At 41.4% G+C, this 20,159-nt stretch overlaps 1 protein-coding gene across 3 annotated transcripts in view; it reads right to left on the bottom strand.

Annotated features, from left to right (window-relative positions):
* The window catches only part of LOC149472050 (uncharacterized), a 481,288-nt gene extending 464,892 nt beyond the window's left edge, over positions 1 to 16,396 (bottom strand). The window contains exon 1 of one of the 3 annotated variants that reach the window (XM_089693277.1): positions 16,142 to 16,396. In XM_089693277.1, the coding sequence (XP_089549403.1) occupies positions 16,142 to 16,187 (46 nt within the window). In that variant the 5' untranslated portion in view covers positions 16,188 to 16,396. The remainder of the gene's footprint in view (positions 1 to 16,141) is intronic. The other 2 variants (XM_089693286.1, XM_089693293.1) reach the window with 2 other exon arrangements.
* Between the last annotated feature and the right edge of the window lie 3,763 nt (positions 16,397 to 20,159).

Genomic DNA, 20,159 nt, shown 5'->3' with positions numbered 1-20,159 from the left:
CCCCACTTGTGGTTGCCCCTTGCGTTGTTGACCTGTTGCTGTTAGGATTGGGTGTCTTATGTTAGGGTGGTGTCTGTCCTGTCTCCATACAGTTTGGGCTGGACTTCCTCTCCATGGCTATGATACATACACTCACCGGCCACTTTATTAGGTACACCTGTTCAATTGCTTGGTAACACAAATTGCTAATCAGCTAATCACATGACAGCAACTCAATGCATTCAGGCATCTAGACGTGGTGAAGACGACTTGCTGAAGTTCAAACCGAGCATCAGAAAGGGGATTTAAGTGACTTTTGAACATGGCTGGTCTGAGTGTTTCAAAAACTGCTGATCTACTGAGATTTTCACACACAACCATCTCTAGAGTTTACAGAGAATGGTCCAAAAAAGAGAAAATATCCAGTGAGCGGCAGTTGGGTGGACAAAAATGCCTTGTTGATGTCAGAGGTCACAGGAGAATGGGCAGCCTGGTTCCAGATGACAAAAAGGTAACAGTAACTCATGTCGATAGGGGCCAAAATATCTGAGGAATGTTTCCAGCACCTTGCTGAATCTATACCATGAAGAATTAAGGCAGTTCTGAAGAAAAAAGGGAAGTCCAACCCGGTACTAGCAAGGTGGACCTAATAAAGTGGCTGGTGAGTGTAAAGTGGATGAGGAGCTGCTAAGCAGTGTGGTGCATGAGAAGAACTAGCTATGAAGAAGTTCATCAAGTGGTGGTAAGATAACTGCATGCTTTTCCCACATTGGGCCTTAGCTTTGGCCTGGGTCAGCAATGTCAGGGTATTGGACTGTGGGAATGGCCTATGCAGAGACTCAGATCTGGACCATGGCAATCAATGCCTCAATGCAGGAGCATGTGTTTTTGTGAAGAGTATGGTTATGCCAATAACTGTGCTATCAGTGTTATCAAGTAAAAAACACTAAAGAAAAGCAAGTTTCCTGATCTGACATTCCATTAATGGGCTAGCGGAAAGGTATGTAATACCTATTATAGGGTGGAGGCTTCTCACACCCTGGTGGGCCTGATACACAGCAATAGCAGATGTCTGGTGTCTGTTCTTTTGGTCCTCTGGGCAGAAGGCAGAACAAAGAGGATTTCACTGCTGTTCTAAGATGTGAGTTCTGGACACTAATCCAGGAAGCAATAGGCCCTCCGAGTCTCTGTGATATTACAGGTCAACCGGTTCAGCCACCCATGGACTGTGATGTTGCCTTCACCAAGGACCACATGCCCATGTGCAGCTTCATAGGCCCTGTGGTGACAGGAGGGTAATGAGTACCCCAGCAGTACAAGAGTATTGGCTGCCCAACCTCTAGTGTCTCATGATTTACCTTCTGGTGTGGGAACTTGCTTATCAACTGCCGTCAGAGGGTGCTACAGGGGTATAGCTACTAGAGAGATCTGCACCCTTTGCTTTGCCTAGTCCTTCACCACCTAGACTTGCAGGATGCAGTATGACAAGGATGGGCGAGCCAGGTCATGCAAATCGGTACAGATAAAGTTTTTGTCACAAAAAAAACTTCACAGCTAATGCATTTTCATAGCTGTACAAAAATCCCCACCCAGCATCCTGGCAGAAAAAAGTTGAAGTCAACTATTCTCCAAAAACCACAAAAATGCAAACTTTGAAGGTATTCTGTGTAACAGAAATGGAAAAATAAAAACAAGCAAAAGCACCTGAAAACCCCACAATGCATAAAAAAAGCACAAGCAAGCAAATTCACAGCCAGACTCCATGCAATTTTAACAATTACAACGTGAAAGAAAACTGAAATATTTTTAGTTCCCATTTTTACAATCTCATCTATGAAGGATTTTTTTAACAATAGATAATGAGGAGGTAACAATAGTAAACTCATTAACCACTTGCCACCCGCCAACAGTACATTTACTATGGGTGGGCAGCAGCTTCAGGCTCAGCGACGTACCCACACGTCACAACTTACTTTCTGTTTTTTTGGGCGAGCGTACGTGCGGTGCCTGATGATCTGTGCTGTGATTGGACGCAGCATGAGTTTGTTAGCAGGTTATATTTAACGATTTTAGCCGTATAACTGCTGATTGGCTGTGGCAAATCACAACACAGACTTCTGTGTTTACATACACATAGAGCACAGAACACCAAACAGAACATCAATCTGGCTGTTTCTTCTACCTGAAATGAACTCTGAGTTTAGGGAGAAAAGACAGCCAGATCCTGCGAGTAAAAGCACCACATATACACTTGTTAAGCACACAGTTAACCCCTTGATTGCCTTCTGATCACCCCTGTCACCCAGCCAGTGTCATTACTACAGTATTAACACTAATCACTGTATTAGTGTCACCAGCGACATGAGTGTCACTTAGTGTCCCTCCCAGCCAGTGTCAGTTAGTATCCCTCCCAGCCAGTGTCAGTTAGTCAGTTAGTGTCCCTCCCAGCCAGTGTTAGTTAGTGCCAGATTTCCCACCACACCGCCATTACTAGTTTAATGTCAATAGCTACGTAAATTTGAGTATATATCCCATAGCTTGTAGACGCGATTTTCACATAAACCAATAAATATACACTTATTGGGATTTTTTTTTTACCAAAGGCTTGTAGCAGAATACATTTTGGCCTAGATTTGTTTTTTTTTTAATATGTTTTTTCTTCAAAATATTCAGTCTTTTTATATATTATTATTATATTATTATATAGAATTTATATAGCGCCAACAGTTTGCTCAGAGCTTTACAATATAACGGGAGACAATACAGCAACAATACAGTTCAATACAAGAGGGTTAGGAGGGCCCTGATCCTGGGAGCTTATATATAATATAAAATATAAAAAAAACCTGGTGGTGATTAAACATCACCAGTAGAATGTTCTATATGTGTGAAAATAAATGCTATAAACTTCATTTGGGTGCAGTGCTGCATGCCTGAGCAATTGCCAGTTAAAGTAGCGCAGTGCTGAATATCAATTAATGTTCTCGTCATGAACCTTTCTGGAGGTCAAGTGGTTAAAGGGAATCGGGCACTTTGCCAATGGTGGCTCCATCAGAATCCGAAAGAAAAGAAGAGCCACTAACCTTGCAGAGTGGTACCCATCCATTTCTCTCTATGAAATAAGCACATTGCATCCTCATGAAGAAAGGAGGAGATTCGGGATAAACTGATAGAGTCATCACCATGTCATGCACATACACACAACGTATGAATGTTATGGCAGGGCTTTGGTTATCTTTTATCATGAGCTAGATTTGAGCACAAGACTCATCAAACTAAATGTGGGACAGGACCAAGACTGAGGGCTGTGATTATTAAAAAAAATAGTGACCACAACAGTGAACCACAATGTAACCGCAATATCCCTACTGTCTGCTGGGCTCTGTTTCCTCTTTTTCCATGCAGAGAGACAAAAGATTTGCATGAGAACTAAACATGTATTAACCCTTTTGCTGTCAGAGCTGTTTTTGTGGGGTTTTTGGCACCCATGAGAGCTCACCCCATTATCAGCAAGGAAGTGGTAACAAATGTCATGAATTGGACACATAATGGTGGCCATACACTAGTGATTTATTTCTTGATTGATCTCTTCCAAAAGGAATAATTGATACAGGCAACAAGCCATTCAATTGATAAGCCACACAAGGATAAGTGGATTTTGATTGATAGCTAGATGCATTCGGAACTTATGATCATAAATTACCAATCGCTTATCTGTTTCCATCCTGTAATCTCAAAATCTGATCAATCAAATTGTGGCCATAGTTATGAACAAAGTATCTTAGTGCTGCCAATTGACACAAAATGATCAGTTATAGTTCACCCTGGCTGATCGAATCCAAATTGAGTCTAAATCAATTGGAGGGGAAGTTATGGTTATTCGATGGTTTGTGGATTCAATAGTTTTGTTCAAATGGCACAACGATCTGATAATAACAGCGGTGTGAATATTTTTTTAAAAACTACTTGTCCAAGGCTTAATTTGGGGTCCCAATCTACTTGTCCTGATAAAAAAAATCATTTTAACCAAAACTGTATTTAAATAAGGTCTTATTTGTTATAATACTAATGAATGAGACCGTTTTATTACTAGGGATTTTCAATGGATGTACACTGTATTGCCAAAGTATTGGGCCAGAATCCAACTCATTGGATTCAGGTGTTCCAATCCCCTCCATGACCACAGGTGTATAAAATCAAGCCCCCAGGCATGCAGACTGCTTCTACAAACATTGGTGAAAGAATGGGTCGCTCTCAGGAGCTCAGTGACTCCAAGCGTGGTCCCGTGATAGGTTGCCACCTGTGCAATAAGTCCATCCGTGACATTTCCTGGCTACTAAATATTCCACGCTCAACTGTTAGTGGGATTATAACAAAGTGGAAGCAACTGGGAACAACAGCAACTCAGCCACCAAGTGGTAGGCCACGTCACATGACAGAGTGGGGTCAGGCATGCTGAAGCGCACAGTGCGCAGAAGTCGCCAACTGTCTGCAGAGTCAATAGCTAAAGACCTCCAAACTTGGTGTGGCCTTCAGATGAGCACAACAACAGTGCATAGAGAGCTTCATGGAATGGGTTTCCATGGCCGAACAGCTGCATCCAAGCCTTACATCACCAAGTGCAATGCAAAGCGTCGGATGCAGTGGTGTAAAGCACACCGCCACTGGATTCTAGAGCAGTGGAGACGTGTTCTCTGGAGTGACAAATCACGCTTTTCTGTCTGCCAATCCCATGGACGTGTCTGGGTTTGGCGATTTCCAGGAGACCGGTACTTGCCTGACCGCATTGTGCCAAGTGTAAAGTTTGGTGGAGGAGGGATTATGGTGTGGGGTTGTTTTTCAGGGGTTGGGCTTGGCCCCCTAGTTCCAGTGAAGGGAACTCTTAAAGCATCAGCATACCAAGACATTTTGGAAAATTTCATACTCCCAACTTTGTGGGAACAGTTTTGGGATGGCCCCTTCCTGTTCCAAAATGACTGCACACCAGTACACAAAGCAAGGTCCATAAAGACATGGAGGAGTGAGTTTGGGGTGGAGGAACCTGACTGGCCTGCACAGAGTCCTGACATCAACCTGATAGAACATCTTTGGGATGAATTAGAGCGGAGAATGCAAGCCAGGCTTTCTCCTAAACCTTGTGGACAGTCTACCCAAGAGTTGAAGCTGGGAGAACTGGGCCAAGGGTGGGCCAACTCAATATTGAATCCTATGGACTAAGACTGGGATGCCATTAAAGTTCATGTGCGTGTAAAGGCAGACGTCCCAAAACCGATGGTACCCCCTTATCTATAGCCTTGGGAGCAGGCGATTTACTGCTGCTAGCAGGAAATTGCCTGCTACCAGGGCCATAGATAATAGGGTACCATAGTCCTTCAGTACAGGGCCCAGGCCAGCAAGCGGATACCACCAGTCCTCCTGCCCAAGCCAGCAAGGGAAACCAGGCAGCTGGGTGAAATGGATGTGGGCAGGGAGGATGATTAGCATGGCGGGGTGGCAATTACTGGAACTGATCCCCTGTATGCTCCAGACAAAAATTTTTGGGGGTGCTATGCTGGTGCTGGAAGTACGATTGGGGGTGCCACACCACGCACATGTGGGTGTAGCCAATAAGGGGTGTGGCCAGCAAGTGGACATTTCTTCATGGTCTATGGCTTGTAGTTTATTACTTTTCTCCCTTTGTTTAGACCAAATAAGACCTGTGGGTGAACTGACAAGACTGTGGGATTAAAATAAGCCCACCTGGGGCCAGAAAATATAACCCCCAGCTTGTGTTAAGTTTAGCAATAACCCCCAGCACAGCATATTAATTAACTCCCAGCATACCACAATAATTAACCCACAGTAGGACACAGAAATTGTCTGCCTGCTCCTGCATCGTCACTTCCTCACTGGCTGAGCCAATAGGGTGTCACCCGTCACCGTTCGCCCATTGGCAGGTACGATTCTGCAGCATTTCAGCCAACACAGGAGGGACGGTGTAGGAAGTGAGGAGTCTCTCTACCGATCCTGTTGCTGGAGATTACACCGGACTTACGTTGGGACTATACAGACAATTCTGAGATTTATCCTGGAAGACTAAACAAATCTCCTGGTGTGATGACTGCTATGTTGTGATACTGCAGGAGCAGTCCTGAGAGATATAAAGACCAACTAATGGCAACATTTTTTTTTTTGGATAGAGTAAGGAGGGGCTGTAACCCCTTATCGGTGTCTCCACTGAGGAGATTTCCCATCACTTCCTGTCCCATGGCCAAAACAGGAAGTGAGAGGAACTCCCTCCAAAGTAAGGGAATCCCTCGAATCAGTGTCCCCGTTGGAGGATTTCCCTTCTCTTCCTGTTTTGGTGACAACCCAAAATTTGGGATTTTCCTTCACTTTTACTCTTGATGACAATGAAGTAGAGAGGGGGAATCTCCCTAACACAAACAGCAATAAAGAAAACCTTACAGGGATTCTAATCCCTCTCCACTCTAGCCAAAACTAAAAAAAAAAAGAAAAGTTTCACCTTCAGTAACACTGGCCTCAGGGCCTGGTCTGTGCACAATTTGGCACGGTACCACTTTTTTATTTTCTATTTATTTAATTTATTTCACCTCCCACGTTTGTCACTTTTTTCTTTCGCTTATGTGTGTGTTTTCACGGATGGAGGGTGTGGGTCCTCCGGCCTATCCTGAAGTCTAGGGGGAGGATGTGTGGCCTTTTTGTTCCTTCCTCCCCTGATCCCTAGGGGGTTTTCTCTCCGGGAGAGCCCCCTGGCCTAGTACTGGATGTCCGGCTTCGGCTGGGCATAAAGAACGGTGGTCCACCAGGCCTTTTGGCTAGGAGGACCAAATGGGAACCTTGTCCCTGTCAGGAGCTTCGTGCCCCGGGGGATCAGGGTAACGGTCCAACCCCTTCGGGGGTAGGACAAGCACACCCCTAAGTGCACTTTTTCGTGTGGTGTTCGCACTTTTTTTGTGATCACTTACGGGTTTTTTGTTGTAGTTTGCACGTTTGCGGAAAAAAAAAAACAAAACACTGTAATTCTGACAACTCAAAAAAGAAACCAAAAAGAAGAAGAAGGCCAGCAATCGAAACCAACATTTTCCCACCAGCACACACTTCCTGCATTTAGAATTAGTACAATCAGTCTGTAGATGCAGTAAAGCATGCTTGTTATACTCATTGTGGAACCTAAGGGGTTAATCCTCTGCATTGTGTAAAAAGGCTGTTTGATCCTGTTTTCTCTGATCCTCCCCTTCTTCTACTGTACATTTGCTGCAGCAAAGAAGCTGAAGGACCAGATTGTGGCACTGAGCATGGTGCAATTTTTCATGTTTGTTTTGCAGTGATTTTTGCACGATTTGTCCTGCGACAATCACGGCAAAATCGCACCATGTCTGGGCTGACACTAAGAATGAACAGCACCCGAACATACAATGTGTGTTTTGTGCCAATTTTGCCCGTGATTCCAAATCGCTAGATGTGAACGGAGGCCTTATCCCTTAAAAGTTGTATACGCTTTACTGCATATACAGACTTATGCAAGCAAAACCCTCTGGAATTAGAAGTATAGACTCCAGCGAGAGATATCATCCCCCACCCCCCCCCCCCCGGTACAAATCATTAGTAAGACCTCATCTGGAATATGCAGTTCAGTTTTGGGCACCAATTCACAAAAAGAACATTGGGGAACTGGAGAAAGTACAGAGAAGGGCAACCAAACTGATAAGAGGCATGGAGGAGATCAGCTATGAGGAGAGATTAGAGGAACTGAATTTATTATCAACTGAGAAGAGAAGATTAAGGGGGGATATGATCTCCATGTATAATACATAAGGGGGATATGATCTCCATGTATAATACATAAGGGGGGATATGATCTCCATGTATAATACATAAGGGGGATATGATCAACATGTATAATACATAAGGGGGGATATGATCTCTATGTATAATACATAAGGGGGGATATGATCTCCATGTATAATACATAAGGGGGGTATGATCTCCATGTATAATACATAAGGGGGGGGATATGATCACCATGTATAATACATAAGGGGGGCATATGATCACCATGAATAATACATAAGGGGGGATATGATATCCATGTATAATACATAAGGGGGGGATATGATCACCATGCATAATACATAAGGGGGGATATGATCTCCATGTATAATACATAAGGGGGGATATGATCTCCATGTATAATACATAAGGGGGGATATGATCTCCATGTATAATACATAAGGGGGGATATGATCTCCATGTATAATACATAAGGGGGGATATGATCTCCATGTATAATACATAAGGGGGGATATAACATCCATGTATAATACATAAGGGGGATATGATCTCCATGTATAATACATAAGGGGGGATATAACATCCATGTATAATACATAAGGGGGGATATGATCTCCATGTATAATACATAAGGGGGGATATAACATCCATGTATAATACATAAGGGGGGATATGATCTCCATGTATAATACATAAGGGGGGATATGCTCTCCATGTATAATACATAAGGGGGGATATGGTCTCCATGTATAATACATAAGGGGGGATCTGATCTCCATGTATAATACATAAGGGGGATACGATCTCCGTGTATAATACATAAGAGGGGGATATGATCTCCATGTATAATACATAAGAGGGGATATGATCACCATGTATAATACATAAGGGGGATATGATCTCCATGTATAATACATAAGGGGGGATATGATCTCCATGTATAATACATAAGGGGGGATATGATCTCCATGTATAATACATAAGGGGGGATATGATCTCCATGTATAATACATAAGGGGGGATATGATCTCCATGTATAATACATAAGGGGGGATATGATCTCCATGTATAATACATAAGGGGGGATATGATCTCCATGTATAATACATAAGGGGGGATATGATCTCCATGTATAATACATAAGGGGGGATATAACATCCATGTATAATACATAAGGGGGGATATGATCTCCATGTATAATACATAAGGGGGGATATAACATCCATGTATAATACATAAGGGGGGATATGATCTCCATGTATAATACATAAGGGGGGATATAACATCCATGTATAATACATAAGGGGGGATATGATCTCCATGTATAATACATAAGGGGGGATATGCTCTCCATGTATAATACATAAGGGGGGATATGGTCTCCATGTATAATACATAAGGGGGGATCTGATCTCCATGTATAATACATAAGGGGGATACGATCTCCGTGTATAATACATAAGAGGGGGATATGATCTCCATGTATAATACATAAGAGGGGATATGATCACCATGTATAATACATAAGGGGGATATGATCTCCATGTATAATACATAAGGGGGGATATGATCACCATGTATAATACATAAGGGGGGATATAACATCCATGTATAATACATAAGGGGGGATATGATCTCCATGTATAATACATAAGGGGGGATATAACATCCATGTATAATACATAAGGGGGGATATGATCTCCATGTATAATACATAAGGGGGGATATGCTCTCCATGTATAATACATAAGGGGGGATATGGTCTCCATGTATAATACATAAGGGGGGATCTGATCTCCATGTATAATACATAAGGGGGATATGATCTCCGTGTATAATACATAAGAGGGGGATATGATCTCCATGTATAATACATAAGAGGGGATATGATCACCATATATAATACATAAGGGGGATATGATCTCCATGTATAATACATAAGGGGGGATATGATCACCATGTATAATACATAAGGGGGATATGATCTCCATGTATAATACATAAGGGGGGGATATAACATCCATGTATAATACATAAGGGGGATATGATCAACATGTATAATACATAAGGGGGGATATGCTCTCCATGTATAATACATAAGGGGGATATGATCTCCATGTATAATACATAAGGGGGATATGATCTCCATGTATAATACATAAGGGGGGATATGATCTCCATGTATAATACATAAGGGGGGATATGATCACCATGTATAATACAAAAGGGGGATATGATCTCCATGTATAATACATAAGGGGGATATGATCTCCATGTATAATACATAAGGGGGGATATGATCTCCATGTATAATACATAAGGGGGATATGATCTCCATGTATAATACATAAGGGGGGGGGATATGATCTCCATGTATAATACATAAGGGGGGATATGATCACCATGTATAATACATAAGGGGGGATATGATATCCATGTATAATACATAAGGGGGATATGATCTCCATGTATAATACATAAGGGGGGGATATGATCACCATGTATAATACATAAGAGGGGATATGATCACCATGTATAATACATAAGGGGGATATGATCTCCATGTATAATACATAAGGGGGGATATGATCTCCATGTATAATACATAAGGGGGGATATGATCTCCATGTATGATACATAAGGGGGGATATGATCTCCATGTATAATACATAAGGGGGGATATGATCACCATGTATAATAGATAAGGGGGGATATGATCTCCATGTATAATACATAAGGGGGATATGATCTCCATGTATAATACATAAGGGGGGATATGATCTCCATGTATAATACATAAGGGGGATATGATCTCCATGTATAATACATAAGGGGGGGGGGATATGATCTCCATGTATAATACATAAGGGGGGGATATGATCTCCATGTATAATACATAAGGGGGGGATATGATCTCCATGTATAATACATAAGGGGGGGGGATATGATCTCCATGTATAATACATAAGGGGGGGATATGATCTCCATGTATAAATACATAAGGGGGGATATGATCTCCATGTATAATACATAAGGGGGATATGATCTCCATGTATAATACATAAGTGGGGATATGATCTCCATGTATAATACATAAGGGGGGATATGATCTCCATGTATAACACATAAGGGGGGATATGATCTCCATGTATAATACATAAGGGGGGATATGATCACCATGTATAATACATAAGGGGGGGATATGATCTCCATGTATAATACATAAGGGGGGATATGGTCTCCATGTATAATACATAAGGGGGGATCTGATCTCCATGTATAATACATAAGGGGGGATACGATCTCCATGTATAATACATAAGGGGGATATGATCTCCATGTATAATACATAAGGGGGGATATGATCTCCATGTATAATACATAAGGGGGGATATGATCTCCATGTATAATACATAAGGGGGGATATGATCTCCATGTATAATACATAAGGGGGAATATGATCTCCAGGTATAATACATAAGGGGGATATGATCTCCATGTATAATACATAAGGGGGGATATGATCACCATGTATAATACATAAGGGGGATATGATCTCCATGTATAATACATAAGGGGGGGGGATATGATCTCCATGTATAATACATAAGGGGGATATGATCTCCATGTATAATACATAAGGGGGGATATGATCTCCATGTATAATACATAAGGGGGGGATATGTTCACCATGTATAATACATAAGTGGGGATATGATCACCATGTATAATACATAAGGGGGGATATGATCTCCATGTATAATACATAAGGGGGATATGATCTCCATGTATAATACATAAGGGGGGATATGATCTCCATGTATAATACATAAGGGGGATATGATCACCATGTATAATACATAAGGGGGGATATAATCTCCATGTATAATACATAAGGGGGGATATGATCACCATGTATAATACATAAGGGGGGATATGATCTCCATGTATAATACATAAGGGGGATATGATCTCCATGTATAATACATAAGGGGGGGATATGATCTCCATGAATAATACATAAGGTGGGATATGATCTCCATGTATAATACATAAGGGGGGATATGATCCCCATGTATAATACATAAGGGGGGATATGATCACCATGTATAATACATAAGGGGGGATATGATCATCATGTATAATACATAAGGAGGGATATGATCTCCATGTATAATAAAAAAGGGGGGGGTATGATCTCCATGTATAATACATAAGGTGGGATATGATCTCCATGTATAATACATAAGGGGGATATGATCACCATGTATAATACATAAGGGGGGGATATGATCTCCATGTATAATACATAAGGGGGGGATATGATCTCCATGTGTAATACATAAGGGGGATATGATCACCATGTATAATACATAAGGGGGTGGGATATGATCTCCATGTATAATACATAAGGGGGGATATGATCTCCATGTATAATACATAAGGGGGGGGGATATGATCTCCATGTATAATACATAAGGGGGGATATGATCTCCATGTATAATACATAAGGGGGGGGGATATGATCTCCATGTATAATACATAAGGGGGGATATGATCACCATGTATAATACATAAGGGGGATATGATCTCCATGTATAATACATAAGGGGGATATGATATCCATGTATAATACATAAGGGGGGGATATGATCAACATGTATAATACATAAGGGGGGATATAATCTCCATGTATAATACATAAGGGGGGATATGATCTCCATATATACTACATAAGGGGGGATATGATCACCATGTATAATACATAAGGGGGGATATGATCTCCATGTATAATACATAAGGGGGATATGATCTCCATGTATAATACATAAGGGGGGATATGCTCTCCATGTATAATACATAAGGGGGGATATGGTCTCCATGTATAATACATAAGGGGGGATCTGATCTCCATGTATAATACATAAGGGGGATACGATCTCCGTGTATAATACATAAGAGGGGGATATGATCTCCATGTATAATACATAAGAGGGGATATGATCACCATGTATAATACATAAGGGGGATATGATCTCCATGTATAATACATAAGGGGGGATATGATCTCCATGTATAATACATAAGGGGGGATATGATCTCCATGTATAATACATAAGGGGGGATATGATCTCCATGTATAATACATAAGGGGGGATATGATCTCCATGTATAATACATAAGGGGGGATATGATCTCCATGTATAATACATAAGGGGGGATATGATCTCCATGTATAATACATAAGGGGGGATATGATCTCCATGTATAATACATAAGGGGGGATATAACATCCATGTATAATACATAAGGGGGATATGATCTCCATGTATAATACATAAGGGGGGATATGATCTCCATGTATAATACATAAGGGGGGGATATGTTCACCATGTATAATACATAAGAGGGGATATGATCACCATGTATAATACATAAGGGGGGATATGATCTCCATGTATAATACATAAGGGGGATATGATCTCCATGTATAATACATAAGGGGGGATATGATCTCCATGTATAATACATAAGGGGGATATGATCACCATGTATAATACATAAGGGGGGATATAATCTCCATGTATAATACATAAGGGGGGATATGATCACCATGTATAATACATAAGGGGGGATATGATCTCCAGGTATAATACATAAGGGGGATATGATCTCCATGTATAATACATAAGGGGGGGATATGATCTCCATGAATAATACATAAGGTGGGATATGATCTCCATGTATAATACATAAGGGGGGATATGATCCCCATGTATAATACATAAGGGGGGATATGATCACCATGTATAATACATAAGGGGGGATATGATCATCATGTATAATACATAAGGAGGGATATGATCTCCATGTATAATAAAAAAGGGGGGGGGGTATGATCTCCATGTATAATACATAAGGTGGGATATGATCTCCATGTATAATACATAAGGGGGATATGATCACCATGTATAATACATAAGGGGGGGATATGATCTCCATGTATAATACATAAGGGGGGGATATGATCTCCATGTGTAATACATAAGGGGGATATGATCACCATGTATAATACATAAGGGGGTGGGATATGATCTCCATGTATAATACATAAGGGGGGATATGATCTCCATGTATAATACATAAGGGGGGGGGATATGATCTCCATGTATAATACATAAGGGGGGATATGATCTCCATGTATAATACATAAGGGGGGGGGATATGATCTCCATGTATAATACATAAGGGGGGATATGATCACCATGTATAATACATAAGGGGGATATGATCTCCATGTATAATACATAAGGGGGATATGATATCCATGTATAATACATAAGGGGGGGATATGATCAACATGTATAATACATAAGGGGGGATATAATCTCCATGTATAATACATAAGGGGGGATATGATCTCCATATATACTACATAAGGGGGGATATGATTTTCCATGTATAATACATAAGGGGGGATATGATCACCATGTATAATACATAAGGGGGGATATGATCTCCATATATACTACATAAGGGGGGATATGATCTCCATGTATAATACATAAGGGGGGATATGATCACCATGTATAATACATAAGGGGGATATGATCACCATGTATAATACATAAGGGGGGATATGATCACCATGTATAATTGCCCCTTAATATAAAATGTATCCATCATAGTTCCCCTTAACATAGAATGTACCCATCAGAGTGTCCATTTGTGTACAGAGGTATTGAAATAAAATTCAAGGAGGTCCGGTCACTAAAATGGTCTTCTCCGAATAGGGTGCCCATTTGTGCCCCCTTAACATAAAATCTGCCCATCAGAGTGCCCCTTTCCACAGTATGTGCACATTTTTGCCCCCTTAACATAAAATGTGCCCATCAGAGTGCCCCTTAATATAAATGTGCCCATCAGAGTGCCCCTTAATATAAAATGTGCCCATCAGAGTGCCCCTTAATATAAAATGTGCCCATCAGAGTGCCCCTTAATATAAACTGTGCCCATCAGAGTGCCCCTTAATATAAAATGTGCCCATCAGAGTGCCCCTTAATATAAAATGTGCCTATCAGAGTGCCCCTTAATATAAATGTGCCCATCAGCATGCCTCTTATTTTATGTTAAGGGGGCACGCTGATGGGCATTTTTTAGGTTAAGGGGCACTCTGATGGGCACATTTTATATTAAGGGGCACTCCGATGGGCACATTTTATATTAGGGGCACTCTGATGGACACATTTTATGTTAAGGGGGCACAAATGGGCACATACTGTGGAAAGGGGCACTCTGATGGGCACATGTGATGGAAAGGGGCACTGATGGGGAAATATGATGGAAAGGGGTACTTTGAGTCTAAGGAGGCACTCTGACAGGAATACCTGATGTAAAGGAGCACTCTGATGGGCACACCTGGGAATACATGATATAAAGCTGAACTCTGATGGCAACACCTAATGCAAAGGGACACACTGATGAGCACACCCTATTCGGAGAAGAACATTTTAGTGACCGGACCTCCTTGAATTTTATTTCAATACCTCTGTACACTGTCACTGTACTAATGACCCTGGCTGGGAAGCAGTTAACTTTTTTTTTTAAAGTTTCAGTCTTTTTTTTTTTTGTTTATGTAAAACCCCAGTGGTGATTAAGTACCACCAAACAAAAAGTCTAGTTGTGTGAAAAAAAAGATATAAATTTCCTTACAGTGCTGCTATTACCAGAGAAAGTAGTGCAGTGCTGAATAGCAAAAAAAAAGGCCTGGTTATGAAGGGGGTCAAGTGGTGAAATTGGGGTGACGTTATGGGTTGGCGGGTTATGCCTATTGGATTGTTTGCCAATCTGATCGTTTTTGATGAGATGGCACATGGATCAGATAAAATAAAAAGCCACTGTTAGAGGGGCCCCTGGTTGCAAAGTCTACAAAAACACAGGACTACTGTAAAAAACTGCAGAGGGACTACAACTCCCAGCATGTCCTGCCATGTGTTTCTAGCTTTGCAGAACGTGGAAAGCCGCGAAACCTGTTTTCCGGTCACTGATGTAATAGATAACCCGGGGCAAATGAGATGAGTCAGCCGCGGCATACTCCGTGTATTTCTTCTACAGAGCATGATGCCGTACAATGCACCTGACCCCTATAGTATCTATGCATTATCTGTCTATCTATCTATCTATCTATCTATCTATACGTACCAACCAGCAACTGAAATCTGATGAAATCTGATGATTGTCTGAATAGAGGAGGCCCAACACACAGCAATCGACAGAGAAGACAGCAGGACACACCATGCTCGGTGATCCCTACCCATAGCAAACACATTATATCAAGGCTCCCTATTCTAATAAAGATTCTACTCACAAGTCTGCCATAGAAGGATCAGGAACAAAGCCGTAACGGTGGACATTTTCTGGGAAACTGGGTGTAGTGTGAAGTTCAAAGATCTTGCCTTATTTTCACTTTCATTTTGTATCTATTACTATGGGAGGCAGGAGGGGTGAGGAGTGAGGAGGACGTCTGCACTTCCTATCCACCATTCAGGAAGGAGAGGGAGGGAGAAGATCCAGGATGAATGAAGAGGAGCCTGTGTATACACAGGATGATGTTTTGACGTGTATTCCCCACAACCTCTTCATGACAGAAGGGAAAACAACATCTGCAACATTCTGCAACATCTCCATGTATTAGTGTAGCATTTCAATCTGAATGAGCTATTTTCTCGGATCCCAGAGACAATCATTAGCACCACGCTCTCCGACACACCAGGCTGAAGAGAGGGATATAGAAACATAGAAGAGTGACACCGAAAAGGCGGCCCAAAATGTTTTTTTTTTAATATACATATTATTATTACAGGAACTTATATAGCACCGTCAATTCATGTAGTGTGTTACATATATATTGGACATTCACATCAGTCCCTAACCCTCAAGGGGCGTACAATCTAAGGTCCCTAACCCTCAAGGGGTGTACAATCTAAGGTCCCTAACCCTCAAGGGGCGTACAATCTAAGGTCCCTAACCCTCAAGGGGCGTACAATCTAAGGTCCCTAACCCTCAAGGGGCGTACAATCTAAGGTCCCTAACCCTCAAGCGGCATACAATCTAAGGTCCCTAACCCTCAAGGGGCATACAATCTAAGGTCCCTAACCCTCAAGGGGTGTACAATCTAAGGTCCCTAACCCTCAAGGGGTGTACAATCTAAGGTCCCTAACTCACATTCATACATACACATACTAGGGCCAATTAACCTACCAGCATGTCTTTGGAGCGTGGGAGGAAACCAGAGTACCCAGAGGAAACCCACACAGGCACAGGGAGAACATACAAACTCCAGGCAGGTGGTGCCGTGGTTGGGACTCGAAACAACAAACCTACTACTTCCAGGCAGAAGTGCTAACCATTTAGCCACTGTGCTGCATTTATATATCTATACAGTGGATAGATAGATAGATAGATAGATAATAGATAGATAGATAGATAGATAGATAGATAGATAGATAGATAGATAGATAGATAGATAGATACAGTGGGGATCGAAAGTTTGGGCACCCCAGCTAAAAATTTGTATTAATGTGCATAAAGAAGCCAAGGAAAGATGGAAAAATCTCCAAAAGGCATCAAATTACAGATTAGACATTCTTATAATATGTCATCAAAAGTTAGATTTTATTTCCATCATTTACACTTTCAAAATAACAGAAAACAAAAAAATGGCGTCTGTAAAAGTTTGGGCACCCTGCAGAATTTATAGCATGCACTGCCCCCTTTGCCAAGCTGAGACCTGCCAGTGTGATGGATTGTTCTCAATCATCGTCTGGGCAGACCAGGTGATATCAATCTCAAAGGTTTTAAATGCCCAGACTCATCTGACCTTGCCCCAACAATCAGCACCATGGGTTCTTCTAAGCAGTTGTCTAGAAAACTGAAAGTGAAAATAGTTGACGCTCACAAAGCTGGAGAAGGCTATAAGAAGATAGCAAAGCGTTTTCAGATGCATCTGGACTGCGTTTCTATGGCGTGAACCAACCCTTTAGCTTTTTGTCCGAGTTTAGATCTTTGGTTGCTGTTGACTGGCTCGCTACCTCTGCTGGAAGTCTATTCCAAGCATCAACTACTCTTTCAGTAAAATAAAACTTTCTAAGATTAGTTTCGAATTTTCCTCCAGTTACTTTGAGGTCCTGTCCCCGTGTTTATGATCTTAGCTTTATATTGAAGATACTGGCCTCCTGAACCTCATTCACCTCCTTCATATAATTATAGGTTTCAGTCATATCTCCATATGTCTCCCCTTTATTCAAGATGGCGTCGCCATCTTGACTAAAGAATGCCTTGTGGCTTCACAGTCAGTGTCCTACTGCGCATGCGCAAAGCGTGCTATGCCTTGTGAAAGGGCCGCAGGCTTCTGGGACCTGTGAAGTGTCCCAAAGGGCTGCTGGGGGGAAGGAGGAGGGGCTGAACTTTAGGTTCAGTTCACCGTGGCAAACTTGGCCAGATGTAAGAGTGGGTACCTGTCAAAACAAGGCACCCGCTCCACCCTCCCCTCCACAAGGTGCCAAGTGTAGCAGTGGAGGGGAGGAGGAGGCAGATAAGCAGAACTTAAAGTTTGGGTTGGAACTCCACTTTAAGGGGTGTACAAATATATAAGCTTCCTAGTGCAAAATCCAATGTATAATGCCAAAAAAATACCTTTAGATTGTAAGCTCCCAGTATCAGGGCCCTCCTATCCCTCTTGTATTGAACTGTATTGTTGCTGTATTGTCTCCCGTTATATTGTAAAGTGCTGAGCAAACTGTTGGCGCCATAAATCCTGTATAATAATAATAATAATAATAATAATAGGGCTCCATGCACAGGGGGTGTTTTAATAACGCTGGTAGCATTAGCTGTGTAAAGTTGAATTAAAAACACAAGTTTTTCAGTGTTTATTAACGTTCAGACGTGTTTTTCCGTGTTTGCATTTTTTTACACAAAAAAAAACTAAAAAAAATTTTGCTAAAAAACACTGACAGCTGAAACATTAAATGTTAATCATTACTAAAATACCGCATGACTTAATAATAGAAGTTGCAGTATATTAGTAGCTGTCCGGTATCTTACCACATACTCAGATGGGGTAAGATACTGCTCAGCTACTAAAATACTGCGTAAGTTCTATTATTAAGTCATGCGGTTCGAAGTTAGCGGTCGAACTTCCGTTAGGTTCGAATGTTCGACCATGAACCGAACAGGGGGGTGTTCAGCCCATCACTACTCAACATTTGTACAAATATAATCCATGCGGTTTTCTTTTATCTGGATATTTTATATAGGATTGCTTTTTTTGTTTGTTTGGGTTTTTTAATAGTGCTACATAAATAAAATGATTCTATAACAAGTCCATCTTTCATGGTTGATATGGTGCTTTAACCCCCCTAGCGGTATTCCCGAGTGTAGCTCGGGGTAAAGTTTCAGTACCAAAAAAGGTAACCCCGAGCTACACTCGGGCTTACCATGCGGCGTTGCTCAGGGATTCCCTGCAGCGCTTACTTTGTCCTTCGCTCCCGCGATGCGTCCCCTGCAGCGTCCCCGCCCATCTCCTCCGGCCGATGCCGGCATCTGGCTTCCGTGTTCCAGTCCCTGTGACGTCGGGACGTACGGGCGCCGGAACCGGCGGCAAATTTAAAAATTAAAAAAAAATGACATTTTTTTTAAAACGATTATTTCATAGCAAAACATTCCTGTATCAAATCATTTCACATACATTTTGTCCCGAGTGCTTTGTCCGGCGCCCTGCCTGCATTTTGACTGTTCTTTCTGCCTGGAAACTTAAAAAAGTCAACGGCGTCCAAAAAGTGTCCCTTTAGGTCAAAATCGGGTTTAGACCGGCTAGAGAACAGCGATAGTAAATCAGAACCACTTGCAGAATTGAGTGATAATGATTCGTGGGGGAAATTCCTCATCAGACACTGAAAACGATTCTGCGACTTTGCTCAGTGATGTGCGAACTTGGCGCTATATTTCAAATTTCAGTGTTTTTGGTTTGATAATATTATTGAATTACGTTTATTATTATTATATTATTATTTTTTATGATTATTTATTAACCACTTGCCTACCAGGCACTTATACCCCCTTATTTACCAGGCCAATTTTCAGCTTTCAGCGCTGCCGCACTTTGATTGACAATTGCGCGGTCATGCAACATTGTACCCATATGAAATTTTGATCATTTTTTTCTCACAAATAGAGCTTTCTTTTGGTGGTATTTAATTGCCACTGGGCGCTTTACTTTTTGCGCTATAAATAAAAAAATTGCAAAAAATTTGAAAAAAAAAAGTTTCTTTGTTTCTATTATAAAATTTTTCAAACAGGTATTTTTTCTCCTTCACTGATGTGCG

The sequence above is a fragment of the Staurois parvus genome, unplaced genomic scaffold, assembly GCF_062004578.1.
Source record: "Staurois parvus isolate SC_StPar_1 unplaced genomic scaffold, SC_StPar_1.0 ptg000024l, whole genome shotgun sequence".
Taxonomy (NCBI): domain Eukaryota; kingdom Metazoa; phylum Chordata; class Amphibia; order Anura; family Ranidae; genus Staurois; species Staurois parvus.
The sequence above is the reverse complement of the archived record's forward strand: the minus strand, read 5'-3'. Positions and strand labels throughout refer to the sequence as shown.